General features: G+C 47.7%; 1 protein-coding gene across 4 annotated transcripts in view; it reads left to right on the plus strand.

The window, feature by feature from the left end:
* The window catches only part of POLA1 (DNA polymerase alpha 1, catalytic subunit), an 874681-nt gene that overhangs the window by 83295 nt on the left and 764087 nt on the right, over nt 1-27299 (plus strand). For 3 of the 4 annotated variants that reach the window (XM_033948024.1, XM_033948023.1, XM_033948020.1), the window contains exons 12-13: nt 4992-5108; nt 26502-26576. In XM_033948024.1, the coding sequence (XP_033803915.1) occupies nt 4992-5108; nt 26502-26576 (192 nt within the window). The remainder of the gene's footprint in view (nt 1-4991; nt 5109-26501; nt 26577-27299) is intronic. The other variant, XM_033948022.1, reaches the window with a different exon arrangement.

Consider the following 27299-nt stretch of genomic DNA (forward strand, 5'->3'; position numbering starts at 1 on the left):
AGGTGGGAGCTGGCCAAGTAAATCGTTCAAGAAATGAATGAGCCAGGCTATGATCCAGTCAGGAGCGCTAGCTAATAGCCAGCCAGGACATTTATTAAGGATGCGGCTTCAAGAGGAGAGGTTTTTTTTTTTTAGGAGCTTATCAGTATCTGAATTTTCTAGTGGTGAAAAAGTGCTCCAGAAATGGTCAGCAGCACAAGGGTCGGTGGTGATTTCTTGTGGAGGTAATTGGATTAGAGCTGTTGAGTTGGAAGCAGTATCAATGTCTTGTACGGTCTTTATCTTGTTGAGGAAGTGGTCAGCAAAGGTCATTAGGCTGTGAGAACTTTTCGGCTATTCCTGTTTTTCTTTACACTGAAGTTATCATTTCAATTGCTTGGGCATACTAGGCTTTTTTTGTTGTTGTTGTTTTAGCGATGTCATGTTTGTATTTGTTGATCGCGGCCCTCCATGCAATTTTGTGTTCAGGTAGATTAATTTTTTGCCATTTATGCTCACGCTTGCAGCAGGATTGTTTTCTGCCTTTAAAGCAGCGATGAACCAAGGAGAGACTCTAGTTACTCTTATGTTGTGGTAGCGTAGCGTATATGTTCAATGTGTGTTCAGTCGCTTTTTTTCAGGTAGTCAGCATTGTGAGGGTGCCATTTGGAGTTGGGTCTAACATTACTAGCATCTCGTTCCAGAACTGGATAGTGTCAGTTTTGCCTCTTGATGGGGTTAGTGCTGGAGGTCTATTAAGGGGCGTCCTGTCTATGCTTAGGTAGAGATTGAAGGATCCAATTAAGGAACTAGAGGCCGTCAGTGTCTGAGGTGAGGTCAGAGGGGTTGGAGGCAATCATGTCAAGTACATAAGAACATAAGAAGTTGCCTCCACTGGGTCAGACCAGAGGTCCATCCTGCCCAGCGGTCCGCTCCCGCGGCGGCCCATCAGGTCCGTGACCTGTGAAGTGGTTACTGACCATTTCTATAACCTACCTCAAGTTCTATCTGTACCCCTCTATCCCCTTATCCTCCAGGAACCTATCCAAACCTTTCTTGAACCCCTGTACAGAGTTCTGGCTTATCACCTCCTCCGGAAGCTTTTTCCATGTGTCCACCACCCTCTGGGTAAAAAAGAACTTCCTAGCATTTGTTCTAAACCTGTCCCCTTTCAATTTCTCCGAGTGACCCCTAGTGCTTGTGGCTCCCCACAGTTTGAAGAATCTGTTCTTATTCACTTTCTCTATGCCCTTTAGGATTTTGAAGGTTTCTATCATGTCCCCTCTAAGTCTCCTCTTCTCCAGAGAGAACAGCCCCAGCGTTTTTAACCTGTCAGCGTATGAGAAATTTTCCATACCTTTTATCAGTTTAGTCGCCCTCCTCTGCACTCCCTCGAGTACCGCCATATCCTTTTTGAGGTACGGCGACCAGTATTGAACACAGTACTCCAGGTGCGGGCGCACCATTGCGCGATACAGCGGCATGATGACTTCCTTTGTCCTGGTTGTGATACCCTTTTTGATGATGCCCAGCATTCTGTTTGCTTTTTTTGAGGCTGTCGCACACTGCGCCGATGGTTTCAGTGATGTGTCAACCATCATCCCCAGATCCCTTTCAAGGTTACTCACCCCTAGCCGTGTTCCCCCCATTTTGTAGCTGAACATCGGGTTCTTTTTCCCTACATGCATGACTTTGCATTTCTCTACGTTAAAACTCATTTGCCACTTATTTGCCCAGTCTACCAGTCTCGTTAGGTCCCTTTGCAGGTTTTCACAGTCTTCCGTGTTCCTAACCCTGCTGCAGAGTTTGGTGTCATCAGCAAATTTGATAACCTCACATTTTGTCCCGGTCTCCAGATCGTCAATAAATATATTAAACAATAGAGGTCCCAGCACCGACCCCTGTGGAACTCCGCTCGTGACCCATTGCCAGTCTGAATATTGGCCCTTTACTCCAACCCTCTGTTTCCTGCCTGCCAACCAGTGTTTGATCCATCGGCAGATATCCCCTTGCACCCCGTGGTTCCACAGCTTTTTTAATAGCCGTTCGTGAGGTACCTTGTCGAAGGCTTTTTGGAAGTCAAGGTAAATGATGTCTATGGATTCCCCTTTATCTATCTGGTTGTTTATTCCCTCGAAGAAGTACAGCAAGTTTGTGAGGCACGACCTTCCCTTGCAGAAGCCATGCTGGCTCGCCTTCAGTTATCCATTTTTTTCTATGTGTTCGCAGATTGTGTCCTTTATCATTGCTTCCATCATCTTTCCCGGAACCGAGGTCAAGCTCACAGGCCTGTAGTTTCCCGGGTCACCCCTTGATCCCTTCTTAAAGATGGGCGTGACATTTGCTATTTTCCAGTCCTCTGGGATCTCCCCAGTTTTTAGGGAGAGGTTACATATTTGGCGAAGTGTCTCTGCTATTTCGTTTCTCAGTTCTTTTAGTACCCTTGGGTGGATGCCGTCCGGGCCTGGTGATTTGTCGCTCTTCAGTCTATCTATCTGTCTGAGGACATCCTCTTTGCTTACCTCTAGTTGTACCAGCTTTTCGTCGTGTTCCCCGTTTATAATCACCTCGGGTTCTGGGATATTGGATGTGTCCTCTCTGGTGAAGACTGACGAGAAGAATTTGTTTAACCTGTCAGCTATCTCTTTTTCCTCCTTTATCGCTCCTTTCCTGTCTCTGTCGTCCAGTGGTCCCACTTCCTCTCTGGCTGGTTGTTTCCCTTTGACATACTTGAAGTGTATGTCCTTTCTCATGTGTGGGGCCTGAGGGTTTTAGGTCTAGGTGGGAGTTGTTGAGGAAGGTTTTTAGACTGCAGGCAGAGGCAGTCTTGTAGGTCTGAAGGTATGTTTATCACCTAAACCCACTAGCCGAGTATATTGGTATGTTAGGTTTGAGATAATTTCTTGTAGCTTGGTGTCATTGGCTTTGTACACTTTCTCTTGCATTTACTATATATATACAGAAACTTATAAAAAAAAGACAGGCCTGCCTACCAAAAAGTCAAGAAAAATCAATTCATTTATATTCACTCTCAAATAACATAGTTTTTATGTGTTTTTCTAAATTGCATAACATCTGAAGACTGCTTAATTTCAATTGGTAGCAATTTCAAACTACTGCTCCTTGTATTGACAGCATAGATTGACAAATTCTTGTAGATATTACCACATTTCAAGTTTAATCTGAGTGCATTGGATTTCCACCATTTCATTTCTTTGGGATTGTCCTTTCCTCCTATGGAAATTTGGGTCTTTTCTTCAAGTTTCCTGCCCTGACAGATCAACCATAGCCTGTATTTTATCCGTGGAGATTGTAGTGCAAAAGTGGAGGTAGCAGAGACGGCCCCCTCCTCCCAAATTGTTAGGGATATTGTGTGTGTGTCCAATAAAATTTCAAATTTATGTGTGAGTCTGGTTTATGTTATATTCTTCACGTTTCTGAAGAATGGAGTTGTGTGTATACTATCTCTAATATATTATTATGAACTCCTCTCACCCCCATGCTATTTGCATATTTAGAAATAAATAAGAATGTTATGTAAATAGGGGATAGATGATATCCTAGTACCAAAGGCATCCAATGTCCCCCTCCCCCCTTTAAAAAAAAAGAAAAAAAGAATGGGCTTAGGAGAATGAGGCTTTTATAGACAAAATGGCATGGAGGTAATTTTAAAAAATCTAATAATTCCGTCCCCCATTTTTTTTACAAAACCAGCCAGTGTGCTGAATGATCGCTGCTCTGACACTCATAGGCATTTGGTGTAGATTCCACGCAGATAGACCCTATCTACTGAGGATCTTTCAGGCACTCCTTCAATGCCTTCATGATAAGGAAATTGGTACGACGAGTGAGGTGATTAAAGTTGCAGACGATACAAAGTTACTCAGAGTAGTGAAGATGCAGTAGGATTGCGAAGATCTGCAAAGGGCATAAACACGCTCGAGAAATGGGCTGTGACATTGTAAATGAGATTTAACATGGATAAGTGTAAGGTAACAAAAACCTTTGTAGGTAACAAAAACCTTATACACGAATACAGGATGTCCGGTGCAGTACTTGGAGAGACCCCCCCAGGAAAAAGACTTGCGAGTACTGGTCAACAAGTCAATGAAACTGTCCGCGCAATGTGCGGCGGCGGTGAAAGGGCGAACAGAATGCTAGGAATGATTAAGAAGGGGATCACGAACAGATCGGAGAAGGTTATCATGCCGCTGTACCGGGCCATGGTACGCCCTCACCTGGAATACTGCGTCCAGCACTGGTCGCCGTATATTAAGAAGGACACAGTACTACTCGAAAGGATCCAGAGAAGAGTGACTAAAATGGTTAAGGGTTTGGAGGAGTTGCTGTACAGTGAAAGATTAGAGAAACTGGGCCTATTCTCCCTTGAAAAGAGGAGACTGAGAGGGGACATGATCGAAACATTTAAGATACTGAAGGGAATAGACTTAGTAGATAGAGACAGGTTGTTCACCCTCTCCAAGGTAGAGAGAACGAGAGGGCACTCTCTAAAGTTAAAAGGGGATATATTCCGTACAAACATAAGGAAGTTCTTCTTCACCCAGAGAGTGGTACAAAACTGGAACACTCTTCCGGAGGCTATTATAGGGGAAAACACCCTCCAGGGATTCAAGACAAAGTTAGACAAGTTCCTGCTGAACCAGAAAGTACGCAGGTAAAGCTAGTCTCAGTTAAGGCACTGGTCTTTGGCCTAAGGGCTGCCGCGTGAGCGGACTGCTGGGCATGATGGACCACTGGTCTGACCCAGCAGCGGCAATTCAAATGTTCTTATTGCCTCTTGATATAGTTTTATTATGGTGTTTATATTGGCTCCTAGTCTGAAATTTCTGAACCACATATACTGTAAATGGTTTACTATTTGCATATGGTCTGCCTTTTTCCTTAGGCAGTATCGCTTTTTGAACACCTCTGAATTTTGTAGAGTAATTGATTATCTTTTGCTGCCATGGTTGGATTTGATTTTCACTTTTCCTTTCTATCCCCTCTCTAAGCAGGTGGAGCTCTCCTCAGGGAAGGACACAGGGACTCCTCTGACAATGATGGATGTCTACCAGGAGTTCAATGAAAGGATTGCTGAGAAATACAAGATCATGAAGTTTAAGTCCAAGGTGAGTTCATGGCAATAAAGTGGAACCTTGGTTTACGAGCATAATTTGTTCCAGAAGCATGCTCGTAAACCAAATTGCTTGTATATCAAAGCAAGTTTCCCCATAGGAAGTAAGGGAAACTGCTTTGATTGGTTCCACCTCCCCCCCCCCCCACCGAGGCTACCGGCACTGCTCCATTCTCCCCCCCTTGAGGAATCCGACGCTGTTCCAAAACCCTCCCCGCGATCCGGCTTCCCCCCCCTGCAAACCGGCATCCTCCCCCTACTCGCATTGCCCCCCCCTCCACCGCGATCCTACTTCCCCCCCCCCCCCCCCCGAGCACATCAATGACACTTCCTTTACCCGACTTGGCACCAGTGCCGGTGCCCGAAGATCCTCCCTCTTCTGGCGCGGCCTGGGCTGGGCGGTGCGTTGGAGATCCTCCTTCTTCTGGACTGGGCTGGACTGGCTTTGAGCATTTGCGCATGCTCAAAGCCTTCTGGTCTCGCTCTCTCCGAGATTGAGAGCGAGACCAGAAGGCTTTGAGCATGTGCAAATGCTCAAAGCCAGTCCAGCCCAGACCAGAAGAGGGAGGATCTCCGACGCACCGCCCAGCCCAGGCCGCGCCAGAAGAGGGAGGATCTTCGGGCACCGGCACTGGTGCCAAGACGGGGTAAAGTTAATGTCATTGACGTGGTTGGGGGGGGGGAAGTAGGATCGCGGTGGAGGGGGGGAAACGCGAGTGGGGGGGATGCTGGATCGCAGGGGGGGTGCTCGTACAGCGAGGCAAGCTCGGTTTACGAGGCACTAAGTTTGCAAATGTTTCGCTCGTCTTGCAAAACACTCGCAAACCGGTGCACTCGTAAATCGAGGTACCACTGTACTTTCTTTCCTTTGAGATATAAGCTGTCTTTTGACCTTTTTTAAGTTGTAGGAGTTTAGTCCTAGTAGGTAAAGATGTTAGAGAAATTGTTCTCTTAGGCTTCCACAGCTGGTGTCATGATTATTGCTGTTTTCCAGGTCTCACCATATCTGGGTAGGTAGAATCGAGATTTCAACTATCGTGCTGTGGCTTTCCTCAGCATACCCTGTAGAAAGCCACAGCATGATGTCTGAAATGTCAGTTCTACATATCCAGATGCAGTGAGACCTGGAAAATGGCAATAATCACGCTAGAGAAATTATTTATAGAAGGCAGTACAGTGTTCTTCCTAGTGCCTTTTAGCCGGGCCCTCCGCCCATCTAATTTAGATGATCACACAGCTGATATCTTGATCGTGAATCCTGTTGCTGCTGCTGCCACTCAATATTTTTTTTAAAAAAAACCCTCTCACTGCCTTGGAGATTTCCCAGGCTGACTTGGCACAGCCTGAACTGCCGCCAAAAGTTCAGTGTTTGATTCCTGCCTGACTTTTTTTTTACGCCAGCAAGCGACTTAAATCCATGCTCCGGGGCTCTAACGTGTGCGTGCCAGCTTCACTTCTCTTCCCTCTGAAACTGGAAGTTATGTCATGGGGGGGGGGAGAAGAGAAGGGAAGCCGACACGCATAGGTTAGAGCCCCAGAGCATGAGTTCACTACTGGCTAAGGGGGGAAGTAGGTCAGCGATGGAGGGAAGCTTACAACTTGTCTTAGTCTGTAGCGACTCTGCTGACGGGTGTGTGAGATGGGAGGGATGGGAAGAGAAATGCTGCTGCTGCACCCAATTGGGGGCGGGGGAAGATAAATGTTGCTGCTGCTACACCCAATTTTTTTGGGGAGGGGGAAGAGAAAAGCTGCTGCACCCAATTGGGGAGAATGGGGAAGAGAAGTGCTGCTTCTGCACCCAATTGGGGAGAGAGAGGGGAGAAGGAAGACCAAGGAGAGGAGAGGAAAAAGATGCCAAGACCATGGGAGGGAGGGAAAGGAAAGGAGCTACCAGATCATGGAGAGGGTGGGGGGCAATGTTCCCGCTAAGCTGCGCTGGCGTGCGCTTGCGCACAAAATATTACCTCGCAGCGCACAAGTTTCTCGTCACAGCGCACACAGTGTAGAGCACAGTTCTTCAACCGGCGGACCGGTGCCGGTCCGCAAACAAAATCTTGCCGGTCCGCGAAGGATTCGGTCCCCGCTGCAACGAAAGGCCGGCGTCAGCTGACTTGCAACTTCCTGTTGCAGTCGCTGTGCCGGGACTCCTGCCTTCGCCGGGACTCCTGCCTTCCACCGCGTTTGCCTCCTGCCTTGTCTCCGCACCTCCAGACCAGCAGCGGCAGCTGTGTATGCTTTTAACTTCGGCACAGAGCTGCCCCTAATCAATAGTTTAGCGTGGTTTCATAAGGCAGCCTCGGGGCCTTTGCTAGGCCGGCCCACATCGCATCATCGAAGCGGGCCGGCTATCAAAGGCCCCGAGGCTGCCTCATGAAACCGCGCTAAACTATTGATTAGGGGCAGCTCTGTGCCGAAGTTAAAAGCATACAGAGCTGCCGCTGCTGGTCTGAACTCTTGGGCCGCTGAAGGAGGGCAAAAAGCAGCTGTCCTGGAGGTTTCCCTTCCTCTCGCCTTTACAGGTTCCTTTTTTCCACCTTTTTTTTTTTCCTTCAAACGGCAACGGGCCCCAGCATCGACATCAATCAAGTAAGTTCCACTGTCAATCAAGCGGTTCTGCTCGGCCAAAGCTTCCCCTGTGACATGAGCCACCCTCAGGGGAAAGAAAGTGACCCACAAAGGTGAGGGGAAGGGGGGCAGATGATGGAAGTTGGGGGGGGGAGAGAGAGAGAGAGAGAAGGGGCAGATGATGGAATGGAGGAGATGAGAGAGAGAGAGAAGGGGACAGATGATGGAAGTGAGAAGAAGGGAGAGAGAGCAGAAGGCAGATGGATGTCAGTTGAGAGGGGAGAGCAGATGCTGAATGGAAGTGGGGAAAGAACACATACTGGATGGAAGGAGGAGATAAATAAAGGGGGAAGAAAATAGTAAGATAATGGAGGGGTGAGGGAAAGGGGTGACAAGCTGTGTGTAGACACAGTGAAAAGAGGGAAACGGGACTAAATAGTAAGAAAGAATTTAATTTAGATGGAGGCAGAAAATAGAGAAGGAAGACCAGAGAAGAAAAGGGAAGAGAGAGTAGAGAATGATCAGATCTGAGTGGAGGAAATGAGAAGAGAGATATGCTAAAAACCACAGGGGGGAGGGAAGGATAGAGATGCCAGACCATGAGGGGAACAGAAGGAAGATGATGGATGCTAGACCAAATTGGGGGGTGGGGGGGGCAGGAGGAGAGATGGCAGTGCTTCTTTAGCTTCCAGCTGGCTTAGGGCTCTCTCTGACCAGGGGGCAGTTGCCCTAGTTCCACTCCCCTAACACCATTCCTGTCATGTGTGACTGTGATATTCTGTTACTTGATATTTGTGTAGCATTCTGTAATAATTTGGCTTATTCAGTTTTCTTGATAGTAGAGGGGATATATGTGAAGGGGAGGGGAGACAGGGGTTTTGTTGATTTTGCCCTGTATTATTTGTATTTATAAAATGACAATTGTATAGAATATTGTTTCTTTTTATACTTTAATAAAATATGTTCAATATAAAATTATAACTATTTGAGGCTTGTGCGGATGGGATCAGATGGTTTTTGGGACCGAGCTTGCGGGGACGGGGCGGCGATGGTTTTTAAAAAAAAATTTCAGTCTTAGTAGTTTGCCGGTCCACGAAATAATTATTTTATTTCCGCCGGTCCATAGGTGTAAAAAGGTTGAAGAACACTGCCTTAGAGAGTTTCCCTTTGTAAATTTTCCTGTTACACTATACGGACTAGAGTATGTCCCCATGAACCTACAAATCTTAAATTCAGTTCCATAACTGGCCTGGAACTTAAGCTGGCCTGATGCCTTGACAACATATTTACTTGGCTCATAACTTGCTGGCGCCCGATATTTTTAGCTCACAGTGAAAAAAGTTTGCTCACAACACCCGCCCGCTTAGAGGGAACACTGGTGGGGGGGAGAGATGTACATACAGTATACACACAAACAAGAGAAAAATCCAACAGGAACCACAGCAAAACCAAGCGAAAAGCAAAACCAAGCGAAAAGCAAAAACCAAAAACAACTGCAGACTATGTACAAGATGCAGGCATTGTTTATTTCAAACTCTAATGGAATATACAACCTTATTACCAACCGAGGGACCCGACACGGTCCGTGTTTCGGACAACAAACCTTCCTCAGGGGTCCGTGGTAGATAAGGTTTTGCAACAAACAGCATTAAAGGAAAAAAACAAGTGCCCGAACAAGTGCTGGATTGTAAAAAGCATTGCAATATTTTCCATTGAGATCGCAATGCAATGCTTTTTACAATCCAGCACTTGTTCGGGCACTTGTTTTTTTCCTTTAATGCTGTTTGTTGCAAAACCTTATCTACCACGGACCCCTGAGGAAGGTTTGTTGTCCGAAACACGGACCGTGTCGGGTCCCTCGGTTGGTAATAAGGTTGTATATTCCATTAGAGTTTGAAATAAACAATGCCTGCATCTTGTACATAGTCTGCAGTTGTTTTTGGTTTTTGCTTTTCGCTTGGTTTTGCTTTTCGCTTGGTTTTGCTGTGGTTCCTGTTGGATTTTTCTCTTGTTTGTGTGTATACTGTATGTACATCTCTCCCCCCCACCAGTGTTCCCTCTAAGCGGGCGGGTGTTGTGAGCAAACTTTTTTCACTGTGAGCCGTTTGGGCACTTGTTTTTTCCTTTAATGCTGTTTCTATGTTTCTATAGAGGAGCGCAGGGAGAGGGGGGACATGATTGAGACATTTAAATACATCACGGGACGTGTTGAGGTGGAAGAAGACATCTTCTTTCTCATGGGACCCTCGGTCACAAGGGGGCATCCGTTCAAACTCAGAGGAGGGAAATTCGATAGTGACATAAGGAAGTATTTCTTCACAGAAAGGGTTGTAGATCACTGGAACAAGCTTCCAGAGCAGGTGATCAAGGCCACCAGCGTTATTGATTTTAAGAATAAATGAGATGCCCTAGTAGGATCCTTACGAGGGTCAAGTTGAGGAACTAGGTCATTAGTACTCAAACTTGATGGGGTGGGTCAGTAGAGTGGGCAGACTTGATGGGCTATAGCCCTTTTCTGCCGTCATGTTTCTATGTTTCTATGTTTTCTATGTTGCAAAACCTTATCTACCAAGGACCCCTGAGGAAGGTTTGTTGTCCGAAACACGGACCGTGTCGGGTCCCTCGGTTGGTAATAAGGTTGTATATTCCATTAGAGTTTGAAATAAACAGTGCCTGCATCTTGTACATAGTCTGCAGTTGTTTTTGTTTTTTGCATACAGTATACACACATCACAACTGAGCCGATGGTTCTTCTCTCTCTGACACTGCGGGAGTGTAGTGACTGTTCTAAACGAGCGAGGTCTTGCAATACGAGTACATACAGTATTTTGTATGAAAGTTTTTGGGTTGTGGAGTTTCCATTATTTCTTATGGGGAAATTTGCTATGATATAATAGTGTTTTGGATTACAAGCATGTTTTCGGAACAAATTATGCTTGCAAACCAAGGTTTTACTGTAATCTGTAATCACAGTTAGCTCTGTGTGCCTACTTTGTATGTACTTCAGGAATCGTAGGGGTAATACTAGTTAAAAAACTAGTGGAAGTCAGAAAAATGCTTAGATCCAAAAATATATAAACTGACCTCTCATTCAAACAAGTAACCTGAATATGGATCGTGATCAACAATTTATGAGTCACTCAGAGACGTGAAACTCTTCAAGGGAGGAACGCTCCCCCCTAAAGATGAACCAGAGTTTGTCTTCCAGTCATTGCAACTGTTTCAATGCTGGTCACGCTCCATGTTTGGTTACAAAAATAAATAAATAAAGGTTACAGTTTTGCAACTTCTTGTATAAGAGTTCTTTCTTTTTTCTTTCTTATTAAACAAACATCACTCTATGCTGTAAGTAATGTAAAACTTAACTTCATAACGGGTAGAGGGTCTATACGTGGCCCCGTTTCGATTGCTTCTTCAGGAGACCCGAATCATAATTGCGATAGAAGTCCTTTGTTCAAAACTTATACACTTTTAAACTCCGTGATGTGACAACATCTAAAAACACAAAGGCCCTGATTCTCAAGTGCATCCCGATTTTAGGCAGCTGTAGGCGTCCTACAGCTGTCTAATCAGCCAATCGGGATGCACGTTTAAAAAAAAAAAATGCTCCCCAGGCAGGCCTGAAGGCGCCTCCGGGAGCCTAGGGAGACCCGCAAGATGCCTAAGCTCGCCTAAGGGCCTTAGGCGAACCTATGCGGCCCTATGCATCTCCCTAGTAGAGGAGAAGCTTAAAATGTAGGCCAGCAAAATGCTGGTCTACATTGTAAGTAGACGCGGCCACTATACTTATCACGGCAAGGGATCTCTCTGCCGCGATAAGTATAGCGGGCCGCGGCCTGTCCAATCGCTGGCAGGAAGGGTGCCCAATCCCTCCTGCCCGAAGACGCACCCTCCCCCCCCCAACAATATCCCCAACAATATCGATCGCTGGCAGGAGGGTGCCCAATCCCTCCTGCCCGAAGACGCACCCTCCCCCCCCCCCGGCGATAACAACCCCCAAACCTCCACCCCACCAAACTAACCTGTTCTTACAGCCAGATGGGTCTTGCCCTTTCAGCCGGCAGGCACGCCTGGTCGAAATGAGGCGGGCCCGCCCCTTCCTGGCCCATCCCGCCGAAGTCTAAGACCTGATTGGCCCAGGCCTTAGGCATAGCGGGTCCGCCCATCCCCACTTAATCTAAGGCCTGATTGGCCACCGTGAGTCTTTCCTGAGTGAGCCCAGCTGCTTCCTCTGCTGGCGGTCCTGCCCCTTCTCTGAGCCCTGCGCTACGCTGCTTCCTCTTCCGGCGGTCCCGCCCTTTCTCTGACGTCAGAGAAGGGGCAGGACCGCCGGCAGAGGAAGCAGCTGGGCTCACTGGCATCCAGAAACAAGGTAGACAGCTTCTCCATGGGGGAGGGGGGAGGCTGTGGGGGTGTGAGCGGTTCTTCGGGTGGGAGTGGGAGCGGTCCATCGGGGTGGGAGTGCGAGCGGTGGGGGTGCGAGCGGTCCTTCCGGATGATGAATCGGGCGTCGGGGGGGGCATCAGGCTTTCAGGGTGGGGACAGGACTTTAAGGGGGAGAGGAGAGTCGGGGTGGCCAGAGGAGAGTTGGGGCAGCCAGAGGAGAGTCGTGGCGGCATGCGCGGTATACCCGAGAGCGCGGTATATAAAAATTTCTTTACATAAATTTGTGTTTCCCGCGCGCTATACCCGTGTGCGCGTTTTACACGGGTGCGCGTTATCTACGTGAAAATACGGTATACACGTAAACCCTTTTCCTCCGCTTAGTAATATGCTTGAATTCATCGGGTTGCCATGTATGATCTGAGGTCGTCCTCTTAACTGACAAATGAAGAAATGTTTACAGAGATTAGGAAAGCTGACAAATCGGGCAATTGTATAATAGGTGATTTCAATTACCACAAACAGAAAAAGCATATGAACAACCAGCAGAATAAGTTCAGACATTCACCCAGGTCATACATACTGTAAATAGAATCCCAAAGGCAAAGCTAGTTGCAACACATCGAAGACAAGTCTGTAACACCCCTACTGTTCCACCGGTGGTGCTCAAAGTGCCGAAGGCTGGCAAGCAGAAGCACTCGGCACCGAAGGAGCGCGGAGACCGTGCGGAAGGGCCCCCTTTTGGTGCGGATCCCTCCATATTGGCTTCGTTGAGGTCCCTTCTGGAGGCTCAGTTTGTGGAACTCATGACCACCATGGGACCCCGGCTGATTGCCTCGATCCAGGGTGACCTCCCAGTTCCGATTCCGAGGGGCGGGCCGCCCCCTCCTCCTCCGCCGCGCCGCTCGACCTCGTTGTTCGGCGAGGAGGAGCGGCGATCAGCATCCTGCGCCTCGAGGTCGGCCTCGGGTAGTGCCATGCCCCCCTTGGAGCCTATTGCCTCGAGGAAGGCCTCCTTTAGTGACATGCCTCCCTTAGAGCCTATTCCCTCGAGAAAAGCTTCCCTTAGTGCCTTACCTCCTTTGGATGTCTTTTGACAACTGGACCAAAAAAGGCTTAGAATCCCTTTAGTAAGGAATTAAGGACGCCTCAGCCCCACCACTCCACCGTTGTAATTTTATTTTATATTACACCGGGAAGGCTGTGTGGTGCCTCATCATCGGCAGTCCATTGATATTTATTTTTTATTTTTTGTTTTTTATTTTTTGTTTATTTATTATTTTTTAACAATTTTATTTTGTTGCAGATTATATTAATCCATTTTGAATGTAAATTTTTAATGTGAATGTTAAATTCAATAAAATTATATTAATAATATAATTATAATATTATTATTAATAATTAAAATTAGATTAATATAATCTGCAACAAAATAAAATTGTTAAAAAATAATAAATAAACAAAAAATAAAAAACAAAAAATAAAAAATAAATATCAATGGACTGCCGATGATGAGGCACCACACAGCCTTCCCGGTGTAATATAAAATAAAATTACAACGGTGGAGTGGTGGGGCTGAGGCGTCCTTAATTCCTTACTAAAGGGATTCTAAGCCTTTTTTGGTCCAGTTGTCAAAAGACATTCATTTAGCTATACTGGACTTAAGTGTTCTTAAAAAAAGCCAGTGTTATCAATATTACCTCCTTTGGAGCCTGTTACTCCTCCCCATGAGTCGGTGTGGCGTCCACCTTCGAGGCCTCCCAGTCCTGGGCATAGCCAGAAGCAGGACAAGTTCTTCCGAACCCCCTATCAAGCCTGGGCGGCGTCTGGGGAAGCGACAAATCTTCCGCCTCTCCGATCTACGGCCTCGAGTCCTATCTGCTCTATGGAGACTTCGGGGGATCAGTATTCTACCAGACAGGCTCAATCCCCATCCAGACATCGTGAGGGGCATCGATCCAGGCACTCTTCGAGGCATTCCTCTCGACACTCGACCGTCTCTCCTCAGAAGAAATTGCCTCGTATGGGGTACTCTGCTTCGGCTGGGTCTCCTCCACCGGGACCGGAGTTCGAGGACCCCGAAGTTTTTTACTCACCCTGTTGTTCTCAGGCCTCGGTGGAGCCCGAGGCCTCGACTTCTTCCAGCCCTTCTCGAAGGCCGGCGCTGGAGGAGCAACTGTCTTGTTCCTCGTTCCTGAGGCAGATGGCGGATGACCTGGACATTACCCTCGATTCTGGCTCTCGATACTCCAAGGAGTACCTCGATACCATGCATTTGGCTCGTCCTCCAGCCGAGTCCTTACGCCTGCCGCTGCACAAGCTCCTCGACCAGACATTCATGAGGTGTTTTGAGTCTCCGTACTCTATCCCTGCGGTCCCTGGGAAATTGGATGCTCGGTACAGCACGGTGCATCATAAGGGCTTCGAGGGACCTCAGCTTTCACATCAGTCCCTCCTGGTCGAATCCTCGCTCAAGCGGTCCCATCCGGCCCAGGTGTATGAACATAAGAACATAAGAAATGCCTCCGCTGGGTCAGACCTGAGGTCCATCGCGCCCAGCATTCCGCTCACGCGGCGGCCCATCAGGTCCAGGACCTGTGCAGTAATCTTTTATCTATACCCCTCTATCCCCTTTTCCAGCAGGAAATTGTCCAATCCTTTCTTAAACCCAGTACCGTTCGCTGCCCTATAACGTCCTCTGGAAGCGCATTCCAGGTGTCCACCACACGTTGGGTAAAGAAGAACTTCCTAGCATTCGTTTTGAATCTGTCCCCTTTCAACTTTTCCGAATGTCCTCTTGTTTTTTTATGTTCTGAAAGTTTGAAGAATCTGTCCCTCTCTACTCTCTCCATGCCCTTCATGATCTTGTAAGTCTCTATCATATCCCCTCTAAGTCTTCTCTTCTCAGGGAAAAGAGACCCAGTTTCTCCAATCTCTCAGCGTATGAAAGGCTTTCCATCCCCTTAATCAGTCGTGTCGCTCTCCTCTGAACTCTCTCGAGTAACACCATATCCTTCTTAAGGTATGGTGACCAATACTGGACGCAGTACTCAAGATGCGGATGCACCATTGCCCGGTACAGCGGCAGGATAACTTATTTCGTTCTTGTTGTAATACCCTTCTTGATTATCCCCAGCATTTTATTCGCTCTCTTGGCGGCCGCTGCACACTGTGCCGTCGGCTTCATTATCATGTCCACCATTACCCCCAAGTCCCTTTCTTGGGTACTCTCATTCAATAACATCCCTCCCATCGTATAGCTGTGCCTCGGGTTTCTGATTCCCACATGCAATACTTTACATTTCTCAACATTGAACTTCATCTGCCATCTCTCTGCCCATTCCCCCAATTTGTCCAAGTCCCTTTGCAATTTTTCACAGTCCTCCTTTGTCCGAGCTCCACTAAATAGTTTGGTGTCGTCCGCAAATTTTATTATCTCACTCTTTGTTCCTGTTTCTAGATCATTTATGAATATATTAAATAGCAGCGGCCCGAGCACTGAGCCCTGCGGAACACCACTCGTGACCTTCCTCCAGTCTGAGTAGTGTCCCTTCACCCCTACCCTCTGTTTCCTACCCGCTAACCAGTTTCTGATCCATCTATGCACGTCTCCGTCCACCCCATGGTTCTTCAGTTTCCGGAGTAGACGTTCATGAGGCACCTTGTCAAAGGCTTTCTGGAAATCTAGGTATATGATGTCTAAGGGGTCTCCTTTGTCCATCTGTTTGTTAATTCCCTTGAAGAAGTGCAATAAGTTCATCAGACACGATCTCCCCCTGCAGAAACCATGTTGGCTGGTTATCAGAAGTTCGTGTTTTTCAAAATGTTCATCAATTTTTTCTTTTATTAGTGCTTCCGCCATTTTCCCCGGAACAGAGGTCAGACTCACCGGTCTGTAGTTTCCCGGGTCTCCTCTTGATCCCTTTTTAAAGATGGGCGTAACGTTGGCTATCTTCCAATCCTCCAGAATCACACCTGTTTTCAGAGATAGGTTGCAAATTTGCTGTAGTAGTTCCAGTATTTCCTCCTTTAGTTCCTTCAGCACCCTTGGATGGATTCCATCCGGACCCGGGGATTTGTCAGTTTTTAGTTTTTCTATCTGTCTGCGCACATCATCAAGGCTCACTTCTATGGATGTGCTTGATTGAAACTTTTGTGCTTGATTTCCATTGAAGAATTGCTCAGGTTCCGGTATGTTGGTTGTGTCTTCGTTTGTGAATACAGATGAAAAGAACATGTTAAGTCTTTCTGCGACCTCTTTCACTTCCTTCACCGCTCCCTTCCTGTCTCCGTCATCCAGTGGTCCCACCTCCTCCCTAGCCGGCTGTTTCCCTTTAACATATCTAAAGAACGGTTTGAAATTTCGTGCTTCCCTGGCTAGTCTCTCTTCATACTCTCTTTTGGCTTTTCGAACCACACGGTGACATTCTTTTTGATACTTCCTGTGCTCTCTCCAGTTTACCTCAGTTTTGTCCCTTTTCCATTGAAGAACTGCCAAATCCAACAACGACTTCTTTTCGATGCCGGGATGGAACCATCAACATCCACTCCGATGTCGGCTGCCCCTTCTAAATCGGCACCTACTCTTTCGACACCGCCGGAGCTTCCTCCGGTGTCGCATCCCCCAGGTAAGCCGGCTAAGAAGCCTTCCTCTTCCCTGGAGCGTCCTCCGGCCGATCCTGCAGTGAGTCCAGTCTTACTGGCCTCGAGGCACCCCCCTAAGCGCTCCGCTCCCATTGAGGTGAATGCCACATCATCGGCCTCCTCATCTCCTGAGCTTCGAGCGGCACCACAGGTACCGAAGAAAAAGAAAGCGGTACCGGTGCCTTCTTTGGATGACCACATTGCGGCTATCCTACAGGTCCAGCTTCAAGAGCAGTTGCAACATATTCTCCCTACTCTGCTGGCACCGAACCTCCCAGCCCCGATCCGGTCTGAGCATACAGCACCGCTGGTTGAGCAGCCCTTATTGTCGGTGTCGACACTTTCGGCACCGATCCCTCCTGTTTCCGCTTCCATGCCCATTTTGTCTGCGGAATCCAGGACCTCGCACCATGTGGTGCAGACGGTCTCCGAATCGGCACCGTCTCCCGATACCGCTCGGCACCGTATCACTTCTCCCGGTGCCACCTCCTTACACTCCGATAAATCGGTGCGCAAGTCCCACCATACTGCACACTCGACCCCGATTTCTCGAGGTCGGGGTTCACAGGTTCGTGACCCTGACTTGTGGGATGATTCTGAAGAGCATATGGGTACCGAGAAAGCGGTTTCTTCAGACAAGGAAGATACTTCTCTCCAAGAGCTGCCTTCTAAGCCTGACCAGTCCTCCTTCACAAAATTCTTGAAGGAGATGTCTGACTCTCTCTCTATCCCTTTGGAATCTGATTCAAAAAAATCCCAGGCTTTCCTTGAAGCCCTGGATTTTGATCAGCCTCCAAAAGAGTTCCTCAAGTTACCTCTGCATGACATCCTTCGAGAAACTTTTTACAAGAATTTGGAGACCCCTTTGACAATTCCAGGAGTTCCAAGAAAATCGGACACTCTATATAAGGTGATCCCTATCCCAGGTTTCGACAAACCACAACTCCCCCATGAGTCTTTACTCGTGGAGTCCACTCTCAAAAAATCGGCGGGCTCTAGTGTCTATGCCTCCGTCCCTCCTGGCAGAGAAGGGAAGACCAATAAGTCCAATAAGGTCCTCCAGCGTCATCCCCATGGTGGTTTTCAACGTGTCCAGCCATCTGACTGCAGATCACCTTCGATCTTCCCAAACACGATGTCCTTCTCCAATGATCTTTTGCTTCTGACAGTATGACCAAAATAAGACGGTTGTAACTTAATCATTAGAGCTTTGAGTGACATAGCCAGTTTGATCTTTTTCAGAATCGATTTAGATCACCCGACGCCACCCGAGCAGGAGGGATTTGCCCTGCCCTGCTAACTCCGCGAGCCTGCTTCTTCCAGCCCTTCCGAGGGCTGCTAAAGGCTAGCGAGACCCGGCCTCTCTCCAGCCCACTGCGGGCCGACGAAAAGTTTTCTTTTACATCTCCCGATCCAGCGCCTCCAAGGCAGAGGAAGGAGGAAGCCTCCTCCATCTTGTTCCTCCTTCCTCCACCCGACGCCACTCGAGCAGGAGGGATTTGCCCTGCCCTGCTAACTCCGCGAGCCTGCTTCTTCCAGCCCTTCCGAGGGCTGCTAAAGGCCAGCGAGACCCGGCCTCTCTCCAGCCCACTGCGGGCCGACGAAAGTTTCATCTCTTTCCCCGATCCAGCGCCCCCAAGACAGAGGAAGGAGGAAGTTTCCTCCACCTTGTTCCTCCTTCCTCCACCCGACGCCACTCCTGCAGGAGCGTGCGGACCTGCTCTCCACTAGCAACTTTGCCCACAGCCCACCCAAGAGCCGCCGAAGCCCCTGCAAGACTGTACTAGCACGCTCGGGCTCCTCTCTATCTCACCCCACCGCCCTCCCCCTCCTTGGCCTATCAAGCTCCACTGAAGGCCTCCAGACTCTCAACTCCCCTTACCCAACCCGGATTCTGCCCGTTGCCAAAGTTTACCATTGCTTATACCCCTGTTTTCTGTACCATATTTCACCATTGTATTTGTTTCTGTTTTGATGTTCAAATTTTTACCTATTTTTTTGCTCAGTCTCTGCACCACACTGTACTCTCTGCCAAAGGTTTGTTACCAGTCTCTCACTTCAGTTGCCCCGTTCCCCTAGCACATCACTGTGCAATCCCCCTATTACCCATTTATTACCCAAAGTCTCTTCCGCCCTAGGCACCACACGGAAAGCGCTTAGCCACAAATCGTCCCCACTAGCCCCTTTAGCCCAAAAAAAAAAAAAAAAAAAAAAAAAAAAAAAAAAAGGCTCTCCTCCCCTCTCTCAGCCCCGTACTTAGTAAGCTCAATTCAAGTTCCCCTGCTCCTTCCTCAACCAACTCTACTCCCCCTTGCTGCAGACTCTCACACACCAACCACCCCACCATGAATCCATCCTTCTGGATCCTTCTCCTCCTACTCTGCTCACCTCTCTACCCTTCCCTCTGTCTGAAACCTCCCTCCCCCAACCTTCTCGACCCCGCTAACTCCAATACCATCTGCCCCGGACTCAGAATCCCCACATTGATACGCACCAGAATTCCCCCTCCCAAGAAAAACCCCCGAAAAGTCAACCAAGACTCCCTAAAGCCCCTACCCCCTGCAAATCCTCCCAACACTGCCCCAGACTCTCTCACCCCAGTCCCCACACTTTATTGCAACGCCAGATCCGCGTGCAACAAGACCCAAATCTTGAAAGACCTTCTAGACGAGCTCGACCCTGGATTCCTGTGCATCACAGAATCATGGATCGCCAAAGATGACCTATTCACGCAAAACGAACTCCTCCCCCATGGTTACCAAGGCCTCTTTTCCCCCAGACCCAATCGAAAAGGAGGCGGCCTGGCACTCCTCTACAAATCTTTCTTCGACGTCCAGCTCCTCGAGACGGGCACCCATCCTTCTCTAGAATATTTGCTCGCTTCAGTCAATGACGAACTCCGCACCCACCCATTGGGCATCCTATTACTATACCGGCCACCCACCCCTTGGGCAAAATCTTCAAATCTCGTCTATGAGACCATAACAAATGCCTTCCTTAAATTCCAAAGACTTCTGATTGTTGGTGATATCAATCTCCACCTCGACGACACAAACAACAATGATACATCCGAATTCAACAACTTCCTTACCTCTCTTGGCTTTCCCTCACCCACCCCATCCCCAACCCACGAAAAAGGGCATACCCTAGACTTCACCACCTTCATCGATCTTACCACATTCAAAACCTCAACCGACGACACTCGCTGGGAACAAGTCCCCTGGTCAGACCACTTCTTAGGGACTACCTGTCTCCCCGTCTTCATGTCACACCTTGACTCCCCACCCCACTCCTCCCATTCCATAACCTTCCGCAAAAAAACCTCGAGTAACCTATTCTGGCCCAAATTTCTCAACAAACTCTCCTCCAACCCTAGACCTATAGATCCCGAATCACATTGGCACAACTGGACTGCCTTCTCCGAGTCCACCTACCACTCCCTTACTCCACTAACCACCAAAACCATCTCCTACCCCCGAAAGGCCCCCTGGTACCTACCTCTTCACAGAGAATTAAAACAGAAGTGTCGCGCTTTAGAGCGCAAATGGAAAAAATCCAAATCCCCCTCCGATAGACAGACCTGGAGGGCTAACATTAAATTTTACAATTCAACATTAAAAAAAGCCAGGAAAAACTTCTTTGGAGACAAGATCTCCAGATCCAACAACCAGATCAGTGCACTGTTCAACATCTGGCGCTCCCTAACTACAAAAAAAGACCCGTCGATGCTTCCACCATCTCTATCAGCCGAGGCCCTTGCAAATTTCTTTAATGAAAAGATTTCCACCCTAAGACGCTCCTTCCCCCCCACAGTCTCCTACAACCCCCTGACCTCTGTTGTTCCCAACTCTACCTTACCTGTATCCATTCCTGCCGACAGATCCTGGACCGCCTTCGAGCCTGTCTCTGAACCGCAAGTCTCCAAACTCTGCCTCAAATTAAAAACTTGCAAGTGCATTTTGGATCCTTTCCCCTCCTACCTATACGAGAATATCCCTACACAGGCCATCACTTCCCTCACCGAACTTATAAACTCTGCCCTAGCATCAGGCCTTTTCTCCCCCGACATGGGACACATTTCACTGTCCCCTCTACTGAAAAAGGCCGATCTCGATCCCTCCATTCCATCAAATTACCGTCCCATAGCAAATATCCCTCTCCTAACCAAACTACTAGAATCCATCATATCCACCCAACTCTCATCCTACCTAGAACGATTCTCTATCCTCCTACCCCACCAATTCGGCTTCAGACCCAACTTCAGCACAGAATCCCTCTTGGCCTCACTAATCTCTAAGGTGCAACAACTCCATTCTCGCAACAAATTTGCTGTTCTTCTTCAATTCGACCTCTCCGCAGCCTTCGATGTCGTTCACCACGACATCCTAATCTTCCAACTCTCCGAAATAGGCATAAGCTCCACAGTCCTGGATTGGTTCTCGAAATTCCTACGCTCCCGCTCCTACACCGTTAACACAAACGGTACCTCATCCCCCGCCTGGAAGCCAAAATGTGGAGTCCCGCAAGGCTCACCCCTCTCCCCTATCCTTTTCAACATCTACATGTCCTCTCTGAAACTCCTTCATTTATCCCCCCTAGAAACTCTCTACTCCTACGCTGATGACATCCTCATCCTCCTCGAAACCGACTCGAACCTCTCTAACCTCGCTGAGAACATCTCCACATGTATTACGAACCTCCAATCCTGGGCCCAATCCGTACAAATGAAACTGAACGAGTCCAAAACCAAACTACTTTGGCTCGGCCCAATCTCAGACCATTTACCCACCTCCATCCCTCTACCCTCCGGCCCCACTCTGCAGCTTGAGTTTTCAAGCAAAGTCCTAGGCATCATCTTAGATTCTTCTCTCTCCTTCAACGATCACCTCAACTCCCTGGTAAAAAAATGCTTCTTTAGCCTCCATATGTTGAGGAAAGTAAGATCCTGCTTTCATCATTCTCATTTCGTCATCCTCGTCCAATCCACCATCCTCTCTAGACTGGACTACTGCAACTCCATCTATATAAGCCTAACTAAGAAAAACCTCCATAGACTTCAACTAATTCAGAACGCCGCAGCCAAGCTTATTTTCGCAAAAGGCAAGTTCGACCACGTTTCCCCACTCCTCTTCAAGCTTCATTGGCTCCCAGTATACTCCAGAGTCCTCTATAAATGTGCCTGCATAGCCTTCAAGATTCTACATGGCGTCCTCCCTCCCATTATCCCACTCTTCTGGATTTCCTCAAACCCGCTCTCGACTAGATCCTCCCAAAAACTGAAACTATCTTTCCCTTCTATAAAAGGTATATCCCGCGCAGGAAAACTTGGAACATCCCTCCCCTTTAGAACCATAGAACTCTGGAACAATCTTTCATCCCCGCTCAGAAATTCTAGCTCCTTCCAATCCTTCCGCAAACACCTGAAAACTTGGCTCTTTTCAAAAATCTAATCACCTCCCGTGCTTTAGTATCCTGTCCCCCTCTATCTCCTCAGTCCCTCTCCTATATCCGTCTTTGTAGTTCCTTTCCTTTCAAACTCTGTAAACCGTGCCGAGCTCTGCGCACGCGGAGATGGTGCGGTATACAAACCTAAGGTTTAGTTTAGTTTAGTTTAGACCATGGATAAATTTGGAAAACGGTTATACCAGAATGCTATGCTGGCTAACCGTTCCGGTAATTATGCTTTTCACTTTTCTTTCTACCTGAAGCATTTGATCCAACAGCTGTCTTCCCTCCAGAAATACCTCCCTCAGTGTAAGGTCCCTTTATTCCAGCAATATACTTCCAGTCTGCTCCAGCTGAGGAAGTTCATGGTACATTCCATCTACGACACCTTTGAGCTGACATTCAGGGCTACTGCCATGGCAGTTGCCATGCGCCGCCTAGCTTGGCTTCGGGTCTCAGAGCTTGATGTGAATCACCAGGACCGCTTGGCAAATGCTCCTTGCTTGGGTGACGAGTTGTTTGGGGAATCCTTGGACACCACCACACAAAAACTGTCTGCCCACGAGACCCGATGGGATACCTTACTCAAAAACAAGAAGAAGCCCCCACCAGCTCGCCCTTTCCGTCTACACACGTCTTACCAGCTTCGCTATTCTGCTCGGCCTCTCCATCCTCCTCAGAATCAACCTAGGAGGCAGCGTCAGCAGCAAAACCAACAGGCTCGTCCACCACAGCAGCAACCTGTAAAACCAGCTGCTCTACCCAAATCAACTCAGCCCTTTTGACTTGCTATCTATTTCACCCGTTGGGAACTCATCACCTCAGATCAGTGGGTACTAAACATCATTCGCCACGGGTATTCTCTCAACTTCCAGACTCTTCCGCCAGACAATCCTCCAAAAGAGTCTGCTTCCAACTCCTCTCAGTCCTCCCTCCTGCTTCAGGAGGTCCAATCCCTTCTTCTTCTGAACGCCATAGAGGAAGTTCCTCTAGATCAGAGGGGGCAGGGATTTTACTCCCGTTATTTTCTGGTCCCAAAAAAGACGGGAGATCTCAGACCTATCCTGGATCTCAGGGACCTCAACAAATGTTTAGTCAGGGAAAAGTTCAAAATACTCTCTCTGGCCACGCTTTATCCTCTTCTCACTCAGGGCGACTGGCTATGCTCCCTCGACCTCAAAGAGGCATACACTCACATACCCATACATCAGAACTCCAGACGGTATCTCAGGTTCCAAATCCATCACCGTCATTATCAATACCGTGTGTTACCCTTCGGCCTAGCCTCATCTCTAAGGGTATTCACCAAGTGTCTGATAGTGGTAGCTGCCTTTCTCAGGTCTCACAGTCTCCAAGTATTCCCTTACCTGGACGACTGGCTAATCAAAGCTCCTTCATCTCAGCAGGTGGTTCAAGCCACCAACCACACCATCTCCTTCCTTCAAATCCTTGGATTCGAAATCAATTACCCGAAGTCGCATTTTCTTCCTACTCAGCAACTGCAATTCATTGGAGCGGTCCTCGACACCACTCTTATGAGGGCTTTTCTTCCCTCCGACCGTCTACAGACACTGCTCCATCTCTGTCATCAGGTGCTCCTTCAAAACTTCATTTCAGCCCGCCAGATGATGGTTCTGTTAGGGCACATGGCCTCGACGGTGCACGTCACTTCTCTCGCACGTCTCCACCTTCGAACTCCTCAGTGGACCTTGGCCACTTAATGGTCCCAGGCGACAGATCCGCCTTCACGTCACATATCTGTAACATCGTCGCTCCTACAATCTCTGCAATGGTGGTCAAACTCCTCCAATCTTTCTAGAGGTCTTCTCTTTCATCTGCCTCCTCACTCCATGAACATTACCACGGATGCTTCCCCGTATGCCTGGGGAGCACACATGGACCATCTTCGCATACAAGGTCTGTGGACGGTCCAGGAACGAGCTCATCACATCAATTTTCTGGAACTCAGGGCAATGTTTTATGCTCTCAAAGCGTTTCAACATCTTCTCTGTCCCCAGGTTCTTCTGTGCACAGACAATCAGGTAGCCATGTACTACATCAACAAGCAAGGTGGAACAGGCTCTCGCCTGTTATGTCAGGAAGCCCAAAAGATTTGGTCTTGGGCGACAGCTCGAAGTCTCTTTCTGAAGGCGGTGTACATTCAGGGCGAACAGAATTCCTTAGCAGACAACCTCAGCAGGATTCTTCAACCTCACGAATGGACCCTCGACCTTGTCACTCTACGGTCCATCTTTGCTCAGTGGGGCACTCCTCAGGTGGACCTCTTTGCAGCTCCCCACAATCATCAACTGCCCCTCTTTTGTTCCAGGCTCTACTCCCCTCATCGTCTGTCACCAGATGCTTTTCTCCTCAATTGGGCGGACTGATTTCTTTATGCCTTTCCTCCCCTTCCTCTCATGTTGTGGACATTGTTCAAGCTTCAGAGGGAGAAGGCCACCATGATTCTCATCGCCCCACGGTGGCCTCGTCAACATTGGTACTCCCTTCTTCTTCTTCAGCTCAGTTCCAGGGAACCCATACTGCTGCCAGTATTTCCTACTCTACTTACTCAGCATCAGCAATCTCTACTTCATCCCAACCTGCCATCTCTCCACCTGACAGCTTGGTTTCTCTCGGCCTAACCACTGCTCCTGTCTCTCTCTCTCAGCCGGTTCGTTCTATTCTAGAGGCCTCCAGGAAACCGTCCACTCTTCAATGTTACCAACAAAAGTGGACTCGTTTTTCTTCCTGGTGTCTTCTTCATCATCATAATTCCACTTCACTACCGGTAGAACAGCTGTTGAATTACTTGCTTTCTTTGTCGGACTCCGGCCTCAAGTCTACGTCAATCAGAGTTTACCTCATTGCCATTACTGCTTTTCATGAGCCCGTTCAAGGAAAACCCCTCACGGCTCATCCTCTGGTTGCCAGGTTCATGAGGGGCCTTTTCAATGTCAAACCACCTTTTAAAACCCCTTCCATTACCTGGGATCTTAATGTGCTTCTCTCCTCTCTCATGAAGCCTCCTTTCGAACCATTAGCCACGGCTCATCTCAAATTTCTCACTTGGAAAGTGGTCTTCCTTATTGCCCTCACCTCTGCCAGGAGGGTCAGTGAGTTGCATGCACTAGTGGCTGATCCCCTTTCACTGTTTTTCACCATGACAAGGTAGTTCTACGTACACATCCAAAGTTTCTTCCTAAGGTTGTCTCTGGCTTTCACCTCAACCAGTCCATTGTCTTACCTGTCTTCTTCCCGAAACCTCATTCCCACCCTGGGGAACAGGCTTTGCATACTTTGGATTGTAAGCGTGCTTTGGCTTACTATTTAGAGCGCACTAAGCCTCATAGATCATCTCCCCAACTTTTTCTATCTTTTGATCCCAATAAGTTTGGTTACCCTGTTTCTAAACGTACGATATCCAATTGGCTTGCTGCTTGCATCTCGTTCTGTTATGCTCAGACCGGACTGCCCCTGGAAGGTTCTGTCACGGCCCCCATAAGGTTAGAGATATGGCAGCATCTGTAGCTTTCCTCAGATCCACGCCTATTGAGGAAATCTGCAAGGCTGCTACTTGGTCCTCAGTTCATACTTTTACATCTCATTATTGTCCGGATGCATTCTCCAGACGGTATGGACATTTCGGCCAATCTGTTTTACAAAATTTATTTTCCTAATGGCCAACCTTCCCTCCATCCCTCTTTTTGTTAGCTTGGAGGTCACCCATTAGTTAAGAATATGCTGCCTGCTTGTCCTGGGATAAAGCACAGTTACTTACCGTAACAGGTGTTATCCAGGGACAGCAGGTAGATATTCTTACGTCCCACCCACCTCCCCGGGTTGGCTTAGCTGGCTTATCTTAACTGGGGACCGCATGCCTCCGTCGGGCGGGAAGGCACTCGCGCGTGCGCGGTGCGGCCTGCTAGAACCTTCTAAGTTCTTAAAATACAATCACTCTAAAATTGTGCGTAACGGGGCTCCGTCGGTGCCGTCACCCATCAGTTAAGAATATCTGCCTGCTGTCCCTGGATAACACCTGTTACGGTAAGTAACTGTGCTTTAGAATCTGTTCCATGGGATCTGTCAGGATATTATCAAAAACAGAATGTGAGGTCTCACTCAGCATGGCTTTTCTTTGGTTTTTAGGGTTTTTTATAAGAAGGTTGGTTAAATTATCCACCCCTCACAAAGTACAAGTCACTTCCTGAAAGCCATGCAGTGAATGAGGAGTAGGAGGAGGATAATAAACCTAGAATCTTCTGGTTCCTAGCTTTGGGGTCTAGTTGCAGAACTATAGCTCTTGAAGGAACATATAATTTAGGTTTAACATTTGTGTTTGCTTTTTGAATAGAAAGTTAAAAAGAGCTATGCCTTTGAGATTCCTGATGTCCCGGATATGTCTGAATATTTAGAAGTGAAGTATTCGGTAAGTAAAATGAAAGCAGATTAACTATTTCTTTCTTGATAGCTTTTGGTTTGACATATCAGTTATTTAATATATGTTAAAAAATTATTTAGAAATATTTGATATACAATTGTACAACGGCGCTGTTAGGCTGTTTACAATCAATAATAAAGAAGGCAGTAAGGAAAGAGAGAAAAATCGGTGTAGGTCTCGGGTTTCAGGTGGGGAATGGGTTAGAAACCAGCTAAATTTGTTTCAGTTACTGTCTAGTTTCTGTTTCAGTCAAAAGGCCAAAACCAACCATGTGTTTTTGGTGTAAGCTGAAATATTTTACTTTTTCCTGTTTCTCCCTCACCTCCGAACAGCAGTTGTCTCCTCTCGCACCCCTTCCTATCTGTAGGTGCTCCTCTTGGGCCTATCTTAAAATACCTGGTGGTCTAGGGGTGCAGCTTGGCAGGAGTGATTCCTCTGTGACTCCTGGCCATGCCATTTCTGCTCTCAAAATGTCTACCATTACATCACATGCTGATCTATATTCTGCCAAAGCCCTTACAATATGGTGTAATTCTGTCATATTTTTAGAGAGAGAAAAAATTAACCTCACTGCATTTTCTGTACAGTTTATAATCTTTTCAACAATCCTTTAGCATATCCTAAAATGATTTTACAGTAGTCTATCTGGGAAAGAATGATTGAATTTTATGAAATTCTCAATACGGATATTCTGAGTAGTCTTATTGCTAT

This window comes from Geotrypetes seraphini, chromosome 6, assembly GCF_902459505.1.
Source record: "Geotrypetes seraphini chromosome 6, aGeoSer1.1, whole genome shotgun sequence".
Taxonomy (NCBI): domain Eukaryota; kingdom Metazoa; phylum Chordata; class Amphibia; order Gymnophiona; family Dermophiidae; genus Geotrypetes; species Geotrypetes seraphini.